Raw genomic sequence first — 20,418 nt, 5'->3', positions numbered from 1 at the left:
TCATTCCATGATTTCCTCATTTTCCAAAGCAGAAACTGATTTCCTGCAGGACTCAAAAACCTGGGAATGTGCTCTTCCCATGCAGCCAACATGGTTTGAATTTTCCAGGGCTGGAAGAGAAAGATGGCAGCAAAAAAAAAGGGGGAAAATGATGGAAATTCCAAAGTAATGCTGAGAAAAGCATTTAAAAAGTATTTCCATGTTTTCAGGGGATCAGAGTCCCAAATATGGGAATATTTCCCTTCCATGGAAATATTTTAGAAACTTGGATTGGGGGAAATTCCTCTCTCAGGAGAAGAAAGATCTTTATCACATTAATCCAGCCAGGAAAGTTATGGAAAATCATCCTGAGGTAGTTGAAAGGTTCAGAAAAGCAGGAATCAGAGTGACACCTGGTTTCCCCTGGGTTTTCCCTGGATTTCCCTGAATTCCCAGACTCCCAACCACCACAGGCATTCCCATCAGAATAAAATAACATGGATCTTATCCAGGGGCTTGCTTGCTTTTTTGGGAAAGTATTTGCAACCCAGGTTGGAGTGACCCACGGAACCCCCACCTGCAGGAATTCCAGCTCTGGAATTCCCAGCATGGGAAGGAACTGGAGCTCTTGGAGAGATCCAGAGGAGGAACCAGGAGGATCAGAGGGACGGAGCAGCTCTGCTGTGGGAAAGACTGGGAGAGATTGCTGGAATTGGAAAGAAAAATTCCAGGGAATGCTCAGAGTCCCTGCAGGGGCTCCAGGAGAGCTGGAATTTGGGACAAGGCCTGGAGGGACAGGACACAGGGAATGGCTCCCACTGGGAAAGGGGAGATGGGGCTGGGATCTTGGGAAGGAATTCCTGCCTGGGCTGGAATTCCCAGATTTGCTGTGGCTGCCCCTGGATCCCTGGCAGTGCCCAAGGCCGGGCTGGATCCACCTGGGACAGTGGGAAAATTGCCCATGGATGGTGTGGCATGGGATCTTTTAGGTCCTTTCCCACCCAAACCATTCCACAATTCCATGATTCCTAATCCACCTGGCCACGCTCTGTGGAGCTCCAGCACCGAGCAAACAAAGGAGAACCACTGGAAAACTCTTTCCCTCCCAGCCCAGTCGGGCACAGGTGGTTTTGAGCAGCTCCCAATTCCCCACAGTCACTCCCAACTTTTGATTGAAATTCCTCCTTCCCGCCCCTGCCTCTCCAGCCGGGATTTTTACGGCCGCAGGAACCGAGCCGGAGTTCAAACAGCACATGGCGAGATCAAAAAATTCCCGAAGCCGGAATGCTCCACCCGGCTTTTCCTTCATTATCCCGGCCTTTACAGAGAACTTTTACAAGGTGTTTATTTTCAGATCCAGTGTTGGGAGCCATGTGGTGGGAAAAGATTCCAGATCGGCACAGCGGGATGGATTTGCCTAAAAGGGGTTTATGGAGGGGGGTCTTGGCTTTTTCCAGGTGGGATAATTGGATGTAGTACACCCTGTACTTGGGATTTGTTGGATATGAAGCGTGAAATGGGCCCGGCTGGGATTCTGTCAATCATTGGAACTGCCTGGGAAGGGCTTTGGATGCTGGGAATTGTCAGGGATGGGGGATTCGCTCGGCATCTTCCCGGCCGAGGCGCTGGTTCCATGGAAAAAAAGATGGGATGGGGATCTCGGTGGGTTTCAGGGATCCTGGGGGGCTTTGTGGATCCCAGGGGATTTTTGAGGATACCAGTGGGTTTCAGGGATGATCCCATTGCAAAGAGGAATTTTTAGGCACCTCATATTCCATGAAAACTCAGGCTGAGCTAAAGCAGGGAGCAGGGATCATGGGATCATGGGATCATGGGATCATGGATCCCAGAGCTTGGAAAATCCCCCAGCATTATCCAGTCCAACCTGGGACCGATCCCCAACTTGGCACTGAGTCCCAATCCAGGAATTCCCTGGACACCTGCAGGGATGGGGAATGCAAACTTCCCTGGGCAATTCCAATGCCTGACCACCCTTTCCATGAGGAAATTCCTGCTGGTGTCCCAAACCCGAGCATCCTCAAGGGATGAAGGCTCAGGATGAGGGGAGTGAAGGACTTTGAGTCTCCAGGGAGGTGCCACAGGAAGTTTGGGATTTTCCCTGTTGTCCACTGACCACAAAGAGCCAAAAATCACAGAATCATGGAATGGTTTGGGTTGGAAGGGACCTTAAAGATGATCCAGTTCCATCCCCTTCCATGGATATGGAATCTTCCATTGGATTATTCCTCTTAATCCTTTTAACCCTTTAAATCTCCAGGTAAGGGAAATTAAAATTAATTGATCTCCTCTATTGTTTGGTGTCCAGTTTTCCCTAATTCCAATCATTTCCATAATTTAAATCATTCAGTTTTCCCCTGCATTATTCCATGCATCCATCCCAACCCCACTCCCATTTCCTTCCATCCATGAATTGATCCAAGGGACACCAGGAACAGCTGGAGGAACAAGGGGATCAAAATCCCATCCAAAAAACCTCCATCCACTTCAACTCCCAATCCAAACCTCTCCCTGAATCCAAAGCTTTCTTCATCCCAGCCCAAGTTCCCATCAGGGATTTGGAGGCAGCTCCTTCCTCTCCCCACTTTTAGCCTTTTTGGGAAGTTTTTTCATGGCACAACGCTCATTATTCCATGCTGGAAAACAGAGGTTCCCACCAAACCATCCCCATGGAACTGTCATCTCCAGCTTTGGAATATCCCTGTTGCCCAAGAGCATTTGGATTTGCTCCAATATTTTTCCTGCTCCAGCCTGGATGAATCTTTCCCAGAGGCATCAATCTCTTAAAAAAAAAATCCCTCTAATTCCAACCCCATTTTGCTTCCAAACACAGATTTTTGAGCAAAATTCCCAAAATTCCACTGCCAGCACCACGGAGAGTCCGAGCTTTGCAGGGCTCAGCTCATAAAGGTCTAAAATTCCCGTTTCACCCCAGAATTCCCACGAGGATGCAGGAATTCCATCCTGGACCACTCACCTTCTTGGCCACGTGGCACATCTGCTCCGCCGGCAGATAATCGAAGGGGAAGATGAACCTCCAGTTGAAATTCCCTTCTCCTCCCATGGATCTGTAGTGGACGTCCGTCTTCTGCTTGTTCTCCTCGTGTCCCACCAGCCACCTGCCGGGGACAAACAGAGCCCATGGAAAACCGGGATCGTGGCAAGGATTTGGGATCTCGCTCGATGTCACAAACGGAATGTTCCTGATCCCGGTGTCTGCTGGGTATGGATCCATGACTGGAGAGGCGGATCCATAGCTGGAAAAGTGTGGATCCACAGCTGGAAAAGGGCGGATCCATAGCTGGAAAAGGGAGGATCCATAGCTGGAAAGGTGGGGATCCACAGTCAGAGATGAGATCCGTATTTGGAAAGGTGTGGATCCATGGTTGGAAAGGTTTGGATCCATGATTGGAGAGGTGTGGATCCATGGTTGGAGTGATGGATCCATATTTGGAAAGGTGTGGATCCATGGCTGGAAAGGTTTGGATCCATGATTGGAAAGGTTTGGATCCATGATTGGAGTGGTGGATCCATTGCTGGAAAGATGTGGATCCATGGTTGGAAACGTTTGGATCCATGATTGGAAAGGTTTGGATCCATGATTGGAAAGGTTTGGATCCATGGTTGGAGAGGTGTGGATCCATGGTTGGAGAGGTGTGGATCCATGGTTGGAAAGGTTTGGATCCATGGTTGGAAAGGTTTGGATCCATGGTTGGAAAGGTTTGGATCCATGGTTGGAGAGGTGTGGATCCATGATTGGAGATGTGGATCCACAGTCAGAAATTCACAGATCCGTAACTGGAGAGCCATGATGGTCCCTCCATCCCAGCAGGATCCAGGTCTATCCCATCAACACCAACCCAAGAACCACCTGAATTCCTTCCTGCTGCTCCTGCACCTCCAGCCTCCGGAATCCGGGAGACTCCGGAGCGGGACACTCACCCTTTGACGTAGATGTCGCTCATCTTCTCCCCGGTGATGCTGAGATCATCCAGGATCACGTCCTTGGTGTTCCAGATGATGCAGCGCAGGTAGAACCTGGAAAATCCCGGGAATAAAACCATGGGAAGATGGAAAACTAATCCACCTGGAAGTCCCACTGAGGGATTTCCCTGCGGGAGCCGTTTCCCTGGAGATGATCCCACACCTGTCCCTCATCCTGAAATCCATCCCCACCTGAGGCTTCCAAACATTCCCAACTGCTTTCCCAAAAAAAAAGATGTGGAAGAAATGGGAAGTTACCTCTTGGCTTTGCGTGGAGTGACGTTGAAAGGGGGGCCAGGATGTCCCAGGGATTTGGGAAACAGATCCACCCACATCTGGAGCTTCCCCTGCATGGAAAAACAGAGCCCTGAAACACTGGGAGATTCCAAACTGGATCACCCGAACCTCCCGAGGGAGATCTGGGGTCCTTGGGTGGAATGGGAGGATTCCTCAAGGGAAAAGTGACATTAAAGGTTACTTTAAAACAATTTTAGGGGTAGTTGGGAATGTGCTGATGGATGTAAATCCTGAGGAGCAGCTGAGGGAGCTGGGAAAGGGGCTGGAGCACCAGGAAAAGCTGAGGGAGCTGGGAAAGGAGCTCAGTCTGGAAAAAATCAGGGGTCAGGAGGGACCCTCTGACTCTTCACAACTCCCTGGAATGTTGGAACCAGGTGAGAGTTGGGATCTGCTCCCAGGGAATAACAGGAAAGGAGGGAACAGCCTCAGGCTGGGCCAGGGGAGGCTCAGGCTGGACACCAGCAGGAATTTCTTCATGGAAACGGAAGTCAGGAATTAGAAGTGCCCAGGGAGGTTTGGAATCCCCATCCCTGGATGTGTCCAAGGAATTCCTGGATGTGGCACTCAGTGCCAAGGCACAGCTTGGACTGGATGAGGTTTTCCAACCTCAGTGATCCCAGTGATTCTGGAAGAAGAATTCTGAGTAGGACTTTTAGACCAGAAAAGTAAAATTAAACTAAATTAAATTTAAAAACAGGAGCAGATGCTGACGGGAATCACCACATCCCCTGCCTGGGAACATCCCGTATCCCAGGGCAGACATTCCCAGCAGGATCCTCCCCCTGGATGCGGCTGGATCAGGAGATGCCGCTCCTGGGCTCATCCCGGCCCCATTCCAGGACCCACCTGCTCGATGTCGGGCTGGAGGGGGCTGTAAAGGCGCCGGGTCTCCACGTGCTCCGGAACCAATCCCTGTTTCCGGAGGGCAGCCAGGGCGAGCCGCTCCTCCGCCGGCCCCAGGTGCGGGTTCGGGGGTTTTCCATCCTCTGCCACAGGGAAAACAAGCAGTGAGTGAATCCCACAGGGATGGATTTCGGCCAGGAAGAGCTGGAGCAGCACAGCCTCCATTCCCAAATCCATCACCACACACCATGGCACAGGGATGCCATTCCCAGCGGGAAAACCCACGGAGACCCTCGTGCAACCACCCCACAAATCACAGCCAGGGAAACATGGCAAGGATCCAGTTGGATCCTATGGAAAGGAGAATCCAATGATTGATCCCTCTCATCATTGATCCAATAATGGATCCAGTTCTCCTTGAGTACTGGGAATACAGATTCCCATCATCCCTCTGCTCCCACTTCCAAGAGTTCATCCCAGAGTTTAAAGCCATCCAGGATCTTCAGCTGGGCAGACAGGAATGAGTTCCTGGTGGGATCCCATTTCCTCTCTGCAGGATTTGGGGTGAAAGACGGGAATGGGAGGAGGAGGAAGGACATGGAGACACCACCAGCACAGCCTGGGGGTTGCTCCAAGTTCCTACTCCAGTCCAAGTCCCTGCTCCAGTCCCACCAGGATATTTGTGGTCCTCCATCCATGGAGGATCTGGAATTATCTCATCTTCCTCTCCTGCTCCACATCAGCTCCTGATTCTGCCACAAATGGGCCAAGATTCCTCAGTAATGGACATTCCTGCCTTCTCTTCCCAGTCAGGATCCATCCATCCATCCATCCATCCATCCATCCATCCATCCATCCATCCATCATCCATCCATCCACCCATCCATCCCAGTCCTGCCTCCCCATCCCATTCCTGGAAACAATGCCTTATCCTTGGATATCAGGGAAGTGGTGAAGTCCCCACCCCTGGAGGTTTCCAAGGAACAACTGGATGCAACACTTCAACAAGGCTGGACTCAATCCTGGAGATCTTTCCCAGCCTGAATTCTGGGATTCCAGGATCTTCAAGGTCTTTTCCAACCTAAAAGATTCCCTGATTCTGAGTCCAACCCAAACAATCACAAAATTCCTGGCTGGTGGATTTTTGCACCTTCCAGGACAATTGAAACAAAAAGCGCTCCCTAAATATTATTCCATAAATACAAATATGATTGCATAAATATAAACATTATTCCATAAATATCATTCCAACTGCACCAAATCCCAGTGAGATATCCCAGCTCCTTCCTTGGCAAGGAAAAGTGTAACTCCAGTCAGCTGGGCTAATTCCCAACGATTTCCCAAACCCTGGAATTCCGGCATGCGCGCACACGTGCGGCTTTACACTCCGGGAAAAGAACGAGCCCCTCTCAAAGAACAACAAAATCTGGGAGTTATGGAATAACGGGCTTGTAAAATCCCAGCTCTCGTGTTTAACAGCTCCAGTTTATTCCCAGTCCGGCTCTGGAGCTCGCAGCTGGATTCCAGATCTGCTCCAGGTCAAGCCTCGGGCTTTGTTCTGCTGTTTGAACTCGCTGCTGTGAAACCCAGAGAAGGTGACAGCACGGAGGGGGGACACATTTTAACACCTCCCCAGCTCTCCCTGGAAAACTTTTCCATAAGGATTCCTTGCTTCACTTCTCCTCCAGTGGAAATCTGAATTCCTGAAGGAATCTGTGCTTTGTTTCCCAAGAGCGCGGAGAAGGATCAGCCCTGGGTTGTGCCTTGTTTTGCGCCTCTGGTGACATCCTTGGGGTGGTGGCCTTAAAAATGCCAATCAAAATTTCAGTGGGATATTGGGAATTCTTGGCTCTGAGGGTGGGCAAGCCCTGGAGAAATCCCAGATTTGCTGTGGCTGCACCTGGATCCCTGGAAGTGTCCAAGGCCAGGATGGATCCACCTGGATAACGGGAGGTGTCCCTGCCCAAGGAGGGGGTGGAACAGGATCATCTTTATGGCCCCAACCTAAACCATTCCATGATTCCAAACTGCAGTTCCTGGGCCAGGCCCAGTGGGATTTCACCTCCTCCTGACACTAAAATCCTCTTTTTGTGTCTTAATGCACAGCTTTCCCAAAAAACCCCTCCTGCCCCGGGAATGCTGGATCAGAGGGAGATGTCATGGGGAAACAAAAAACTCCTCCCCAAAAGTCCATGACTTTTCTCCTCTTTGTAGAAGTTGGATTTGTCCCTCGATTCTTCCAAATCCCAAAAGAATTCCCAGGTTTGTGTGTGGGACATTGTCTCCCTCTAGTGACCATTCCCAAAATGAGATTCCAATGGAAGAGCTGCTCTTCTGGCTCTGGCAGCACTTGGAATATCAGGTTGGAGCGTGTCACTCCCACCCAGGGGTGCTGGGTTTGGTCCAACCCAAGGTCAGCATTCCTGGACTGAAGGTCTGGGTTCAATCCCAGGATTTGGGACATGGACAACCTTGGGAATGATTCAGAGCCAATGGGGACAGAGAGGAGGAGGATGGGGACAATGCCATCACTCAATCCTGGCCTCCATAATGCTCCTTGTGATGTGTCCATGCACTTGGAACATCAGGTTGGAGCTTCCCACGAACTCAAGGTCAACATTCCTGGATTGAAGCCCTGGATTCAACCTCAGGATTTAGGGCACAGCTAAGTTTGGGAATGGTTCAGACCCAATGGGGACAGTGAGGGGGAGGATGGGGACAACGCCATCACTCAGTCCTGGTGGTGTCTCCGTGACATCCAGCTCCATCTCTTCCTCTGGAGCAAGGAAACCCTGCTATCCCAAAGCATCCCTGACACCTTACCCAGCTCGGAGAGGACGTATTCCTGATCCCGGAAGATGATCCGGTCGGGTTTGTAGGTGGGAGCTTTGTGGTTGTGCTGCAGGGAGAAGAGGTGGAGCAGCTGGGAAGGGCGGAGCTGGTCTCGCCACTGGTTGGGGCCGGAGCTGAAACCAAACAGAATCATGGAATCATGGAATGGCTGGGTTGGAAAGAGGTTAAATTCATCCAGTGCCATGGGAGAGAAACTTCCACTATCCCAGGTGGATCCAAATCCATCCAGCCTGGCTCTGGACACTGCCAGGGATCCAGGGGCAACCACAGCAAATCTGGGAATTCCAGCCCAGGCAGGAATTCCTTCCCAAGATCCCAGCCCCATCTCCCCTTTCCCACTGGGAGCCATTCCCTGTGTCCTGTCCCTCCAGGCCTTGTCCCAAATTCCAGCTCTCCTGGAGCCCCTGCAGGGACTCTGGGATTCCCTGGAATTTTCCCTTCTCCAGGGGAACATTCCCAGCTCTCCCATCATCCCTGACCCCATTCCCAAACTTCCAAAACTTCCCAAACTCTGTCATTTTTGGGGTGGGAATGATTCTTTTCCAGGATAACCCAGTCACGGATAGACGGAGAGATGAATGGATCCATCCCTGCCTCTCCCCACCCTCCCAACCAGGAATTCCCTCCCAAGATCCCACCCCAACCTCCCATTCCTGGAATCCAGGGGCAGCCACAGCTTTTCTGGCCACCAGGAGACGGAACAGGATTTCCCTGGAGGACAACCAAGACTCTGGGATGCCCAGCTCCAACCAGGCCCCCCAGGCCAACCCTGCTGTGGCCCCGTGGCCACCTCAGCACCCCCATCCCGGGATCCAGGGACATTCCAAGGCCAGGGAGAGGGTACCCACACGCAGTAGGTCTGGGGGAGGCCGCAGCGCGCCCCGTGCTTGGACAGGAAGCGATTCTCCAGGTCGATGACGGTCTCGCCGATCTTCTCGTCCTTGGACAGCAGGTCGTAGTCGTAGAGGGTGACCCTGAGGTCCTTCTCCAGGGGCAGGGTGCAGCTCAGCTCGAACATCCTGGGAGCGGGAACAGGGAAAGAGGGTTGCGCGGCTGGAATTCCGTGGGAATGGATGCGCGGCCCCATCCCAACCCACCGGTGATGGGATGGATCAGAGGCCCTGAGATTCCTTGAGTCGCCTTGACCCAGCAGGGACAGGGCAAGGTTGTGCTGGTGTCGTTTATAGAGGAATCATGGGATGGTTTGGATGGGAGACACCCTAATGACCTATTCCACACCTTCCCTGATCCCCGGTGGATCCAAGCCCCAATGTCCATCCTGGCCTTGGGCACTGCCAGGGATCCAGGGGCAGCCACAGCAAATCTGGGAATTGCAGCCCAGGCAGGAATTCCTTCCCAAGATCCCAGCCCCATCTCCCCTTTCCCAGTGGGAGCCATTCCCTGTGTCCTGTCCCTCCAGGCCTTGTCCCAAATTCCAGCTCTCCTGGAGCCCCTGCAGGGACTCTGAGCATTCCCTGGAATTTTCCCTTCTCCAGGGAACATTCCCAGCTCTCCCAGAGCAGAGGTGCTCCAGAATCCTGGAATGGTTTGGGTTGGAAGAAACCTTAAGTCCCATCCCATTTCCACCCTATCCATGCTCAGGGACACTTCCCACTATCCCAGGTTGCTCCAGCCTGGAATTGGGCGCTGGAATGGGAAGTTCTGGTTGGCCCAGCGCAATTCCCTCAATAGGACACCGAAAAAATTCCATGGATCCCAAATGGAATCCACACTTACTTCCCAAAGACAGGCTCCAGAGTGCAGGGAATGTAATTCTCCTGGTCATTGATGGATTTCTTTCCCACAGAAATCTTCACGTAGGGATCACACTGGAGACGGGCAAGGAAAGAAACACAAAAATCCAAAAATGGTATTCCAGTCCCACCCTTTTCCACAGGTTGTTCCAAATCCCATCCCTCTCCCAAATCAAATTATCCTGGGAATCCTGCTTCCATTTGGAAAGTGGGGAATTTAATTCAAGTTGGATTTTTTGTCAGGAGAAGGAAAAAAATTCAAGGAAAAGATTCAATTCCACCTAAAAGATTTTATCTGGATCACAGGGATCCCAGTCAGTTTCAAGAATTCCCTGGAAAAAACACCCAGGGCAATTCTCCCGGATTTTCCTCTTCCTGCTGATTTGTTTTTTAAGGAATGCATGGGAAACAGACCTCAAGGAATGGAATGAGCACCCAGGTATTCCTCAGGCTGGGAAGAGCCTCTGGAAAATTCCCATCCCAGAGGAAATTTGGGATCAAATTTTGGTTGGTTTGGGGTTTTAAATGGAAAAACTCCCTTTTACTTTTTCCTTCTTTTTAATCGTCAGGAATGACTCATGGAAGACTTCAAAGGAATTAAACACTTCCACTCCAAATCCATTCAAAAAATTCAAAAGTGTTTAGAATTTCTTAATCTATTTTCCCATATATTCCATATATATTTCCCATATTTTATATATGTTTTCCATATATTTTTTCATATATTTTTTCATATATTTTCCATATATTTTTTATATCTATTCATTGTTTTTCCATAAATTTTCCATTTGTATTTACTATTTTCATATATATTTCCTCATATATTTCCCACAGTGTTCCTTATATTTTCTCCTCTTTTCCAGTGGAACAAAGAGACTGAAGGAATTTTTCCTTTCCCTGAGTTTCGGGGAGTTTTGGACCTACACAATTCCCATTTTCCCAGAACTTCCCTTCCAGACCAGCAAACCTTAGCAAGAAGGAATTTTGGGAAAAACAGGATTTCATTTCCTTCAGCACATAAACACCAAAACAACCCCAAAATAAAACCAAACCCAAAACCCATGAAACTAATCCCGAAAAATCCCAGTGGACAAAGGAAGAGTTGGCTCCTGGAATTCCCAGATATTCCAAGGAAGGCAGAAAACAGGAACAAAATCCTAAAATTTAGGGCAAATTTGTAAATTTTGACTTAACTTTTACGCAGTTTTAATCCAATTTTGACCAAATTTTGACCAGATTTTGACCAATAAGGGCTGAGCTGCTCCAATAATCCACTACAGGAGCCAACCTGGAGCTTTCCCAGCTCCGTATTTCGGGATACCTTGCCGTTGGAATCCTTGGGCTGGAGGTCGAAGGCGCGGATGACGTAAACCCGGACCAGACATTCCTGGAGTCCCCTGGCCGGGAGCTGCTGGAATTGCCTGGGAGGCACCGGAAGGCGCGGATCGTCGGGAAGAGGGTAAATCCTGAAGGAACCCTGGAAAGGACACGGGAAAATTCAGGGAAGAACACGTGGAGATGGATCTTGGAATGGCCGGAATGAATCGTGGAATTATGGAATGGTTTGGGTGGGAAGGGAGCTGAAGGCTCATCCCATTCCAAGGCAGGGACACTTCCCACTATCCCAGATGGATCCAGAATTCATCCCAACCTGGCCTTGGGCACTGCCAGGGATCCAGGGGCAGCCACAGCAAATCTGGGAATTGCAGCCCAGGCAGGAATTCCTTCCCAAGATCCCAGCCCCATCTCCCCTTTCCCAGTGGGAGCCATTCCCTGTGTCCTGTCCCTCCAGGCCTTGTCCCAAATTCCAGCTCTCCTGGAGCCCCTGCAGGGACTCTGAGCATTCCCTGGAATTTTTCCATCTCCAGGGGAACATTCCCAGCTCTCCCAGAGCAGAGGGGTTCCGGAATCCTGGAATGGTTTGGGTTGGGAAGGGTCCTTCAATCCCATCCCATTCCCATCCCATCCGTGGGCAGGGAACACCTCCCACTATCCCAGGTTTCTCCAAGCCCCTTTCAAGCAGCCTTGGACGCTTCCATGGATGTGAATTCCAAGGATTCCACAAGTCCTGGCCTCGCAGAACGATTTGGGCTGAAGAGGACTTCAAAGATCCTCCAATTCCCACCCCTATGGACAAAATCCATGGAGACAGGGCCCATCCCACCTTGAACTCCCCCACCACCGAGGGGTCGTCGCTGGAATCCTGGGATCTGCCCCGGAACAGCTTGAAGGTGTGGCAGAAGTCAGAGAGATGCTCAAATTCCTCAACGTTTTCCAGCTCCGTCTCATAGACCTGCGGAGCAAAAGATGGAGCAGAGAAAAAATTCCAACCAAATTCCCCAATCCTGGGAAAATTCATCCCAGGGGGAGAAATTTCCAAGATTTTTCCCCCTTATTTCCCTCTGGGGAAGTGAGGAGGATTTGGGAATCCCATAAGAAATTTCAGCCCATCCCAACGACCCAGACAAAGCCAAAGTCTCCTGGTGGGTTTTTCCTGGATAGAGATCTTCCAGCTGGGAATGTTCTTAAACCAAGTAAAATCTTCCCCATTTGGGAGTTTGCGTTAAATTTAACATTTCTTGTGCCTAAATCTTCCTCTTCCCTGAGAAATCCTTGATTTTCCTCACCCCCAAACCCTTCCCATGGTGGCATTTCCCCCCACCTCCAACACTTCCCAAGGGAAAAAATATCTGGAAGTTCCCCGAAAGGAATTTCGAAAGGAAATGGAATTTTCCACACGTGGGGAAAAATTTTTTTTATTTTTTTTTTTTTTTTTCCGAATCCTGATGGAAAAAAGGCCAAAAATCCCAAGGAAATCATGGAGAGTGGAATTCTAAGGATCCACACCCAACGGAAGCCACTCACCTTCAAGGTATCAAATCCCTTTTCCAGGTAATATCCACATTTTTCCCTCTCTCCTGTGGAAGCGTAAAATTTGCTCCACCAGTCGATGAATTCCTCCTCCTGCAGCCAGAGATCCCAAAGTTACTCATTTTCCATAAAAAAAAAATCCCAGGAAAACAGCAGCAGCAGCAACTCCCAGATTTGGGAAGTGAACCCTGCATCAACCCCATCCCTGATTTCCAGGTTTTTTTTTGGGATGTTCCCAGCCCAAATCCAAGTGTTACAGCCACTGTGGATATTCCCAAGAGGATTATTCCTCATGGGAAGATGAGGTAGAGCTCCAAGAAGAATATTCCAAGGATTTGCTGCATTTTTAGGGAATTTTTGGCCACTCAGAGGGTGGTTTTCCCAGGATCTCCATGCAGGGAACGAACCAATTTAACTCCAGTGTTAATAGCTTGAAACACCCCAATTTTAGGCTTTCCCTGGAAATTTTTTGGGATTTGGGAGACAGGGATTGACTTCTTGGTTGTATCCCAGCACACCCCAACCTCCCCATCCCAAGAAAACCTGCGGATAAATGAATAAATCCATAAAATTCCCATTTTTCATTAAAACCCAACGGTGCTCAGGTCTCCAGAAGGACAAAACCCTTGGATGAAAAAAAAAAACGGAAAAATCCCACAAAACTTCAGCTCTCCCATTGCCTCATTTCCAGTGCAAACCATTCCAGCTCCAAAGATGATATTCCAAGAGGAAAAACAGCCATGACAGCTCAATATTCCATGGATTTTATAGGAATCCTGTTTTTGATTTGCCAGCAATCCATGAAAAATTCCTGGAAAATCCAGGCGTCTCATTTTAGGAGGCCGCAGAATTCCAGCTCAGTGACCTCACAGAGGATTCCAAATGGAGTTTTATTTTATTTATATTTGAAGCCAACGGTGTGGGATTTAATGGATAGATACTGGATTTAATTGGAAAATTCCAGAAATTCACTTCGAGGTTTCTGCCACCTCCTTTTTTCTGGGAAAAAAAAATCCCAATTTTCCTTTCCTCACTTCCCATTTTATTCTTTCAAGGGCTCCATTTGGACTTGATGACATTCCACAGGCATTGAGATACAAGGAAAACGCTTGGATTCATCCCAGGACTTACCCACAGGATCTTCTGCAGCCCCAAGGAAAAGAGTTGGGTTAGAGGTTTTGCTGGATTTTGACCAATATTCCAATGAAAAACGGGGAAAACAAAAATGGAGGGAAGAGGAGTGGCTGGAATGTTAATAGTGATGGATATGATTCCATTTGGGAATGGGAAAGCCATGGAAAGCAATGGATTGCCAAAGGATGGATTGAGGAATTTCATTTATTCATGGGATGGTAAAATTCCCTTCAGGTATCCCAAAGCACCTCCAGGGGTCTATCCAGGAATCTCTGGGATTAGGATCTGTGTTTCCTTTCCACCTTTTTCATGGATCCCACTGGACACAACCCCCAGGTGAGAATCCCTTGTGGACAAATTTAACCTCGAGTGACCAAATCCTGAATTTTTCCTGGAAAAGGAGCTTATTCCGACCTGGAAAGCTGCTGCCATGAGGTTTCCTGTCTCCCCATCCCTGTTCCATCCCTCTTTCCTCTCAGCACCCTGCAACTCCAAACGTTTTCCACAAGACAGAACTCTCATTTGGATATCCTGGGAATAACTGGATCATTTCACTCAATCCCATCATCCCAGGAGCTGCAGCAGCTCCGGAACAAAGCAGGGTTGGAGGAAGGAGAAATTCTCCTTTATGGAAAAATTCCTGGCTCTGAGGGTGGGGAGGGGCTGGGCTGGAATTCCCAGATTTGCTGTGGCTGCCCCTGGATCCCTGGGAATGTGCAAGACCAGGATGGATCCACCCAGGACAGTGGGAGGTGTCCCTGCCCATGGATGGGGTGGGATGGGATTTGAGGCGTTTTCCAAACCAAACCATTCCAGGATTCTGGAGCCAGGCTGGGAGAGCTGGGAATGTTCCCCTGGAGAAGGGAAAAATCCAGGGAATCCTCAGAGTCCCTGCAGGGGCTCCAGGAGAGCTGGAATTTGGGACAAGGCCTGGAGGGACAGGACACAGGGAATGGCTCCCACTGGGAAAGGGGAGATGGGGCTGGGATCTTGGGAAGGAATTCCTGCCTGGGCTGCAATTCCCAGATTTGCTGTGGCTGCCCCTGGATCCCTGGCAGTGCCCAAGGCCAGGATGGATCCCTGGGATAGTGGGAAGTGTCCCTGCCCATTGAACTTCCAGCTCCCTTCCCACCCAAACCATTCCATGACCCTACAAACCCTGGCTGTGGAAATCCTGGAGTTTTCTCCAGGAACACCTTCCCCCCTCCGCAGTGGCAGTGCCATGGGCTGGCTCCCAACTGGGAATATCAAAACCATCAGGAACATTCCGGGGGGGGGGCAGCTCTGGGATGGGAACCATTCCCAGGAGGAGCCATCCAACACCCAGAGCTCTTCCAAGGAGCAGAAACCGGAGAAGCCGTGAAATGTGGGCTTGGATTTGGAAGGAGCAAACACAGCAAACAACCAATTATCCCAAATGGTTTGCAGACACGGATCAGACGGAATTGGCTCCATTAATGTGTCCTGGGATGGGGGATTTGGAAAGCAGCACGAGCTGGAGTAACGGAGGAGGAACGGGGGAGTAAGGGCAGAGTAAGGGCCTGGTAGGGCTCCTCAGCAGGGCGTGGAGGAGTGGAGAGCCCCTCCCGAGCTCCTTGCCTCTGGGAAGTGCCCAGGAATCATGGAATCATGGAATGGGAAGGGACCTGAAAGCTCATCCCAGATCCAAGGCAGGGACACTGTGGACTATCCCAGGTGGATCCAACCTGGCCTTGGGATCCAGGGGCAGCCACAGCAAATCTGGGAATTGCAGCCCAGGCAGGAATTCCTTCCCAAGATCCCAGCCCCATCTCCCCTTTCCCAGTGGGAGCCATTCCCTGTGTCCTGTCCCTCCAGGCCTTGTTCCCAATTCCAACTCTCCTGGAGCCCCTGCAGGGACTCTGAGCATTCCCTGGAATTTTCCCTTCTCTAGGGGAACATTCCCAGCTCTCCCAGCCTGGCTCCAGAGCAGATGGGCTCCAGAATCCAGGAACAATTCGGTTTGGAAGTTGTGACCTTAAATCCCACCCCATTCCACCCCATCCATGGCAGGGACACATCCCACTGTCCCAGGTGGATCCAACCTGGCCTTGGACATTCCCAGGGATCCAGGGGCATCCACAGCAAATCTGGGAATTCCAGCCCAGCCCCTCCCCACCCTCCCAGGGCAGAATTCCATCCCAATATCCCACCCATTCCTGCCCTCTGGCAGTTTAAACTCTTCCCCCTCATCATTAACGCCCCAGATTCCGTTAAAATCCGGGACCTCCCTCACACGCTCTGCTGGATTTTTTTGGCTGGAAAAGCTTTTTTCCAAGATTTCCCCAGCTGCAGCCCCTGGGCCTCATTCCCAGCTCCTGCTTTTGTGCAAAGCTCCCAAGCCATAAAGGAGAAGGAGCTGGGAAGGAAGATGGGAACTCTGTTTTCCAAACCAGGATGTTTTTTCCATTAAAATATTCCCATCTTTCTGCAAACTGGGATTTATCACATTGACTCCCATTCCTGGAGGATCCTGGAAAAACCAGGACAATGGGATGGTTTATTCCCACCTAATATTCCCATAGTTTGATTTTAAATTAATGCTTTGCAACTTTTCCCCCCTTTTCTTTTCCCCCTGGACTTTGTTTGTCCTAAACCAAAAACATATCTATGGAAATTAAAAATGCAAATGGACAGTGGGAGGGGCATTATTTCAGGAATTTTTGCTTCCATGTTGTCCCAAATTCCAGCTCTCCTGGAGCCCCTTCAGGGACTCTGAGGATTCCCTGGAATTTTCCCTTCTCCAGGGGAACATTCCCAGCTCTCCCAGCTTTTCCTCCCAGCAGAGCTGCTCCATCCCTCTGATCATCCTGGTCCCACCCCTGGATCGCTCCCACTTTTCCATGTCCATCCTGTGCTGGGATCTCCAACCTGGGTACAGAATTCCTTCAAACCCACCCTCATTCCCTTTGGAATGGATGGAAAACCCAAGGACACACTGGCAGCCAGCTGGAATTACCGTTTTCCTAAGCATCAAGTGGGATCATTCCCAGAAGGAAAACACCACCTTCCATCCTTATCCGTGTATTCTCATGGATTCCGGTCATCAATTAAGCGATTAATTAATCAAGCGATTAATCAGCAATTAGAAAGGAAGCGATACCTACATGAGGCGGGGCCCGGGAATCCGGGATGTTAATTAGTGCTGAGCTCGTCAAACCCTCGGAAAGCTACAAATTAAAATGATCCGTTATCCAAGGAATTCCGGGAACGGGGATGAACACACAGCAGCGAAAGCAACAATTAAAGGGATTAATCCAAACTAATATTCCCAACCCTGGGCTTTGCCGGGATAAGGCAAATTTGGGATGAGCACAGGGTTTGTTTTTAGGGATGTTTGGCAAACAGCAGGACTGAGCAGAGGAAAAAAGGGATATTAAAGGGGAAAAATATGGAAAAGCTGTTAGTAATTCCCAGAGGAGGAGAAGATTTTCCCTGGATACCAAGGGCTGAAAACTCAGGGAATTATCCCAGAATGTAGGGAAAAATCTGAGACAGGGGGGTTTCAGATGGGATTGGGAATGCTCAGGATCAAGCTCCAAGCCCAGCTCATCCTGGGAAAACCAAAACTCGGGATCACTTCCGTGGGCAGGAAGAAGCGGCAGCGCTGTGCCAGGATTCCAAGGATCCCTTGGAGGTGGAAAAGGGGGAGGAATGAGAGAAATTCCCAGAAAACAGCCAGGTTTGAGGATAGGATCAGGCCAATCCTGACAGCATTCCCGGTTATCCAGCTCAGGCTTGTTCCCAAAACCCTGCTCTGATCCCACCAGATCCAGACCGATATCCTTGGGCCAAACTCCACCATTTCTGCTCCCTAGGGAAAAAATTCCCTGAGGATCATTTTCCACCAGGATTCCCTCCCGAGGCTGCTGGGAGCAGCTCCTCTCCAGAGGATTAATCCATGAGCAGAAGGAACAAAACCCTGCTCATCCCATGATGATCCGGGGTTTCCCATGATTTGGAATTGGGATATCCCACCATCCAGTGCCGGAAGAGCTTGGACAATGTGGTGCTGGTCATTCCCACTGGTGGGATTCCCAGTTTATCCCATTTTTCCAATTGGTCATGATGGGGGGAACACCCTGGGATGCCCAGAGTGGGATCAGCCATGCCCACGATTCCCTGGAATTCTCTGCTCAGATTTCCATTATTTATTCATGGAAAACCATGTTGGTGGCGAACCTGCTCCCGTTTTTTCCTTTGGGAATAAAACCTCTGGATAGGGACACACCTCCCTTTATTCCCCTGGAGCTCTGGGAGCTGCTTCTGGGATCCCCCATCCCAAAGATTCCAGAGGAAGGAATGAGATGGAGCTTTGGAATCCTGGAGCTCTGTTCCCTTCCCGAGCCTCTTCCCATGGGAATGAACCTTTGGAAAACACCAGGAGCAGAGCAGGCAGGACAAGGCCTGATCCAGCAGCCTCTTCCACAAATTCCACCTTTCCAAAACCCCACTCCGTGTCCTTCTCCCAAAGAACCAAACTAGACAGGATTGGTTGGGAAAAAAATCGCTTTTCCATGTTTTTTAGGAGAATTTTCCTCACTTTGGGTGACCAGGATGTGATTCCCGTGCACTTAAACCGGTTTTAAACTCCAGCTGAACTCCTGATCCCACTCGGGTGAGACGGATAACGCGCTCCCAAACCTTGGAGCAGAGGGATTTCACCTCTGGTTGTTTTCCTGATTTTCCAGGGAGAGCAACAAAGGGATCCTTTGTTCCAACCGTCCTTCAGAGCAGGGACCAAAGCCAGGCTTGGCAAGGAGGGAGAAAAACTCCGGAGCCACACAAGGAAAAAACGCATCCATGAAAAATCCTGGCTCCTGCTTCCAAAGAGCCCTGAGCACGAGCTGCTGGCTTGGGATCATCCCTTTTCCCGGGAAGGCGGAGCAGGATGGTCCCTGGGGCTGGGATTGCTCCTTGGCCTCCCAAATCTGGCCCTGGATGGGCGGAATGATCCCAACGCTCCATCCACGCCTCGATCCATCCCCACCTCCAGGACAGGAGCAGCTCCCAGGGCGAAAATTCCGAGGTGAGAATTTTGGGTTGGCTTTCCAGGAAGAAGCTCCCTCCTTTCCCGAAATAACAGGAAAAACAAGGAAAGGAACAAACAGAGAAGGACGAATCCAGGCTCAAACTGAAGAGCTCCATTGGTGGCAGGGGGATTGTTTGGGAAATGCTTTTTCCAGGGAAAAAAAGCTGGAATTTTCCACTTTGGGATGGTTTTGTCACATCCCTCTACCCCTTTCCCTGCTGTTTAAACTCTTCCCTAAATTTGATCCAAGCTTGGAGGAGTTTGCAATAAAATTATCCCAGGATTCCAAAGCTCCATTTCATTCCTTCCTCTGGAATCTTTGGGATGGGATCCCCCCATTCCCAGGAGCAGCTCCCAGAGCTCCAGGGGAATAAAGGGAGGTGTGTCCCTATCCAGATTTTTTATTCCCAAAGGAAAAAATGGGATCAGGTTTGCCACCACTGTGGTTTTCCATGAATAAATCATGGAAATCTGAGCAGAGAATTTCAGGGAATCGTGGGCTCGGCCAATCCCACTCTGGGCATCCCAGGGTGTTCTCTCCATCCTGACCACTTGGAAAAATGGGATAAACTGGGAATCCCACCATTGGGAATTGTCCAAGCACTGCCAGCACTGGGAAATCCCAATTCCAAATCATGGGAAACCCCAGATCAGGATCATGGGAAACTGGGCTCAAGTTCAACATCCCAAGTTGGGATCCTGCAGTGGGTCCAGCTCCCAGAACATTCCCACATCATTCCCTCCAGTTCCTCTGCCTTGGACTAAAAAAGGGGATTTTACCACAAAAATTCCTGTTCCCAAATTCCATGTTTTCCATGGACATGCTCCAGTTACTGCCTTGATAAAAGACAAAGCCCAGCTGTAAGTCTTAAGGATCAATCCTTAAATGGGAAACAAAAAGGAGGGAATGAGGCTGCTTTCCGGATTTCCCAATGCTCCAATCAGGACCCTTTTCAGGAGCTGCTTTTCCCTTTCCACACTTCCCACGGGAGCCAACTTTTCCCAGTTCTTCTGTCTGCTTCCTAATGGAGGCTGAAGGATTTCAGGACAAGATCCCAACGGAGGTGTGAATAGAATTCCATTCCATGGAATCATGGAATGATTTGGGTGGGAATGATCCTAAATCCCATCCCATTCCACCTTTTCCACAGGCAGGGACACCTCCCACCATTCCAGGTTTCTCCAAGCCTCATCCAACCTGGCCTTGAACACTTCCAAGGATGAGGATTTGGGATGAGCAGGGCCACATCCACAGGGGGTTTTTTTGGGGGAATTAGCCAAATTCCTGATTCCCAGCTTGATGTGGGCCCCAGCCCAAGCCTGCCTGGGGATACACCACAAATATCCAACAGCACCCAAAAATCCTTGGGAATAAAAACCCCCAGGAGCCACCAAGGATGGATAAAGAGCAGGACCCGTGCCCAAGTCGGACATCTTGGATTTAGCAGCTCCTGCATCCCTGGAATTGCTCAAAGCTGGGGAAACTGAGGCCGGAAACACCTGGAAGGCAGATTCCTTCTGGAAACTCCAGCTTTTCCAGCCCTGTGGCATCCAGGAATAGGGAGAAGAGGAATTCCGGCCCTTGATATCCCACCAAGGGATGGGAGATCAGGAAAAGCTCCACCAAACATTCCT

The 20,418-nt window shown here is 50.1% G+C and overlaps 1 protein-coding gene across 9 annotated transcripts in view; it reads right to left on the bottom strand.

Annotated features, from left to right (window-relative positions):
- DYSF (dysferlin) overlaps window positions 1-20,418 on the bottom strand; it is a 76,254-nt gene that overhangs the window by 11,605 nt on the left and 44,231 nt on the right. For 5 of the 9 annotated variants that reach the window (XM_056490423.1, XM_056490426.1, XM_056490429.1 and 2 more), the window contains 11 exons: window positions 16,859-16,921; window positions 12,594-12,692; window positions 11,893-12,021; window positions 11,050-11,205; window positions 9,712-9,803; window positions 8,823-8,993; window positions 7,945-8,087; window positions 5,125-5,264; window positions 4,240-4,328; window positions 3,940-4,035; window positions 2,975-3,116 (listed from right to left, as the gene is read on the bottom strand). In XM_056490423.1, coding sequence (XP_056346398.1) covers window positions 2,975-3,116; window positions 3,940-4,035; window positions 4,240-4,328; window positions 5,125-5,264; window positions 7,945-8,087; window positions 8,823-8,993; window positions 9,712-9,803; window positions 11,050-11,205; window positions 11,893-12,021; window positions 12,594-12,692; window positions 16,859-16,921 — 1,320 coding nt within the window. The remainder of the gene's footprint in view (window positions 1-2,974; window positions 3,117-3,939; window positions 4,036-4,239; window positions 4,329-5,124; window positions 5,265-7,944; window positions 8,088-8,822; window positions 8,994-9,711; window positions 9,804-11,049; window positions 11,206-11,892; window positions 12,022-12,593; window positions 12,693-16,858; window positions 16,922-20,418) is intronic. The other 4 variants (XM_056490432.1, XM_056490427.1, XM_056490428.1 and 1 more) reach the window with 1 other exon arrangement.

This window comes from Oenanthe melanoleuca, chromosome 4, assembly GCF_029582105.1.
Source record: "Oenanthe melanoleuca isolate GR-GAL-2019-014 chromosome 4, OMel1.0, whole genome shotgun sequence".
NCBI lineage: Eukaryota > Metazoa > Chordata > Aves > Passeriformes > Muscicapidae > Oenanthe > Oenanthe melanoleuca.
The sequence above is the reverse complement of the archived record's forward strand: the minus strand, read 5'-3'. Positions and strand labels throughout refer to the sequence as shown.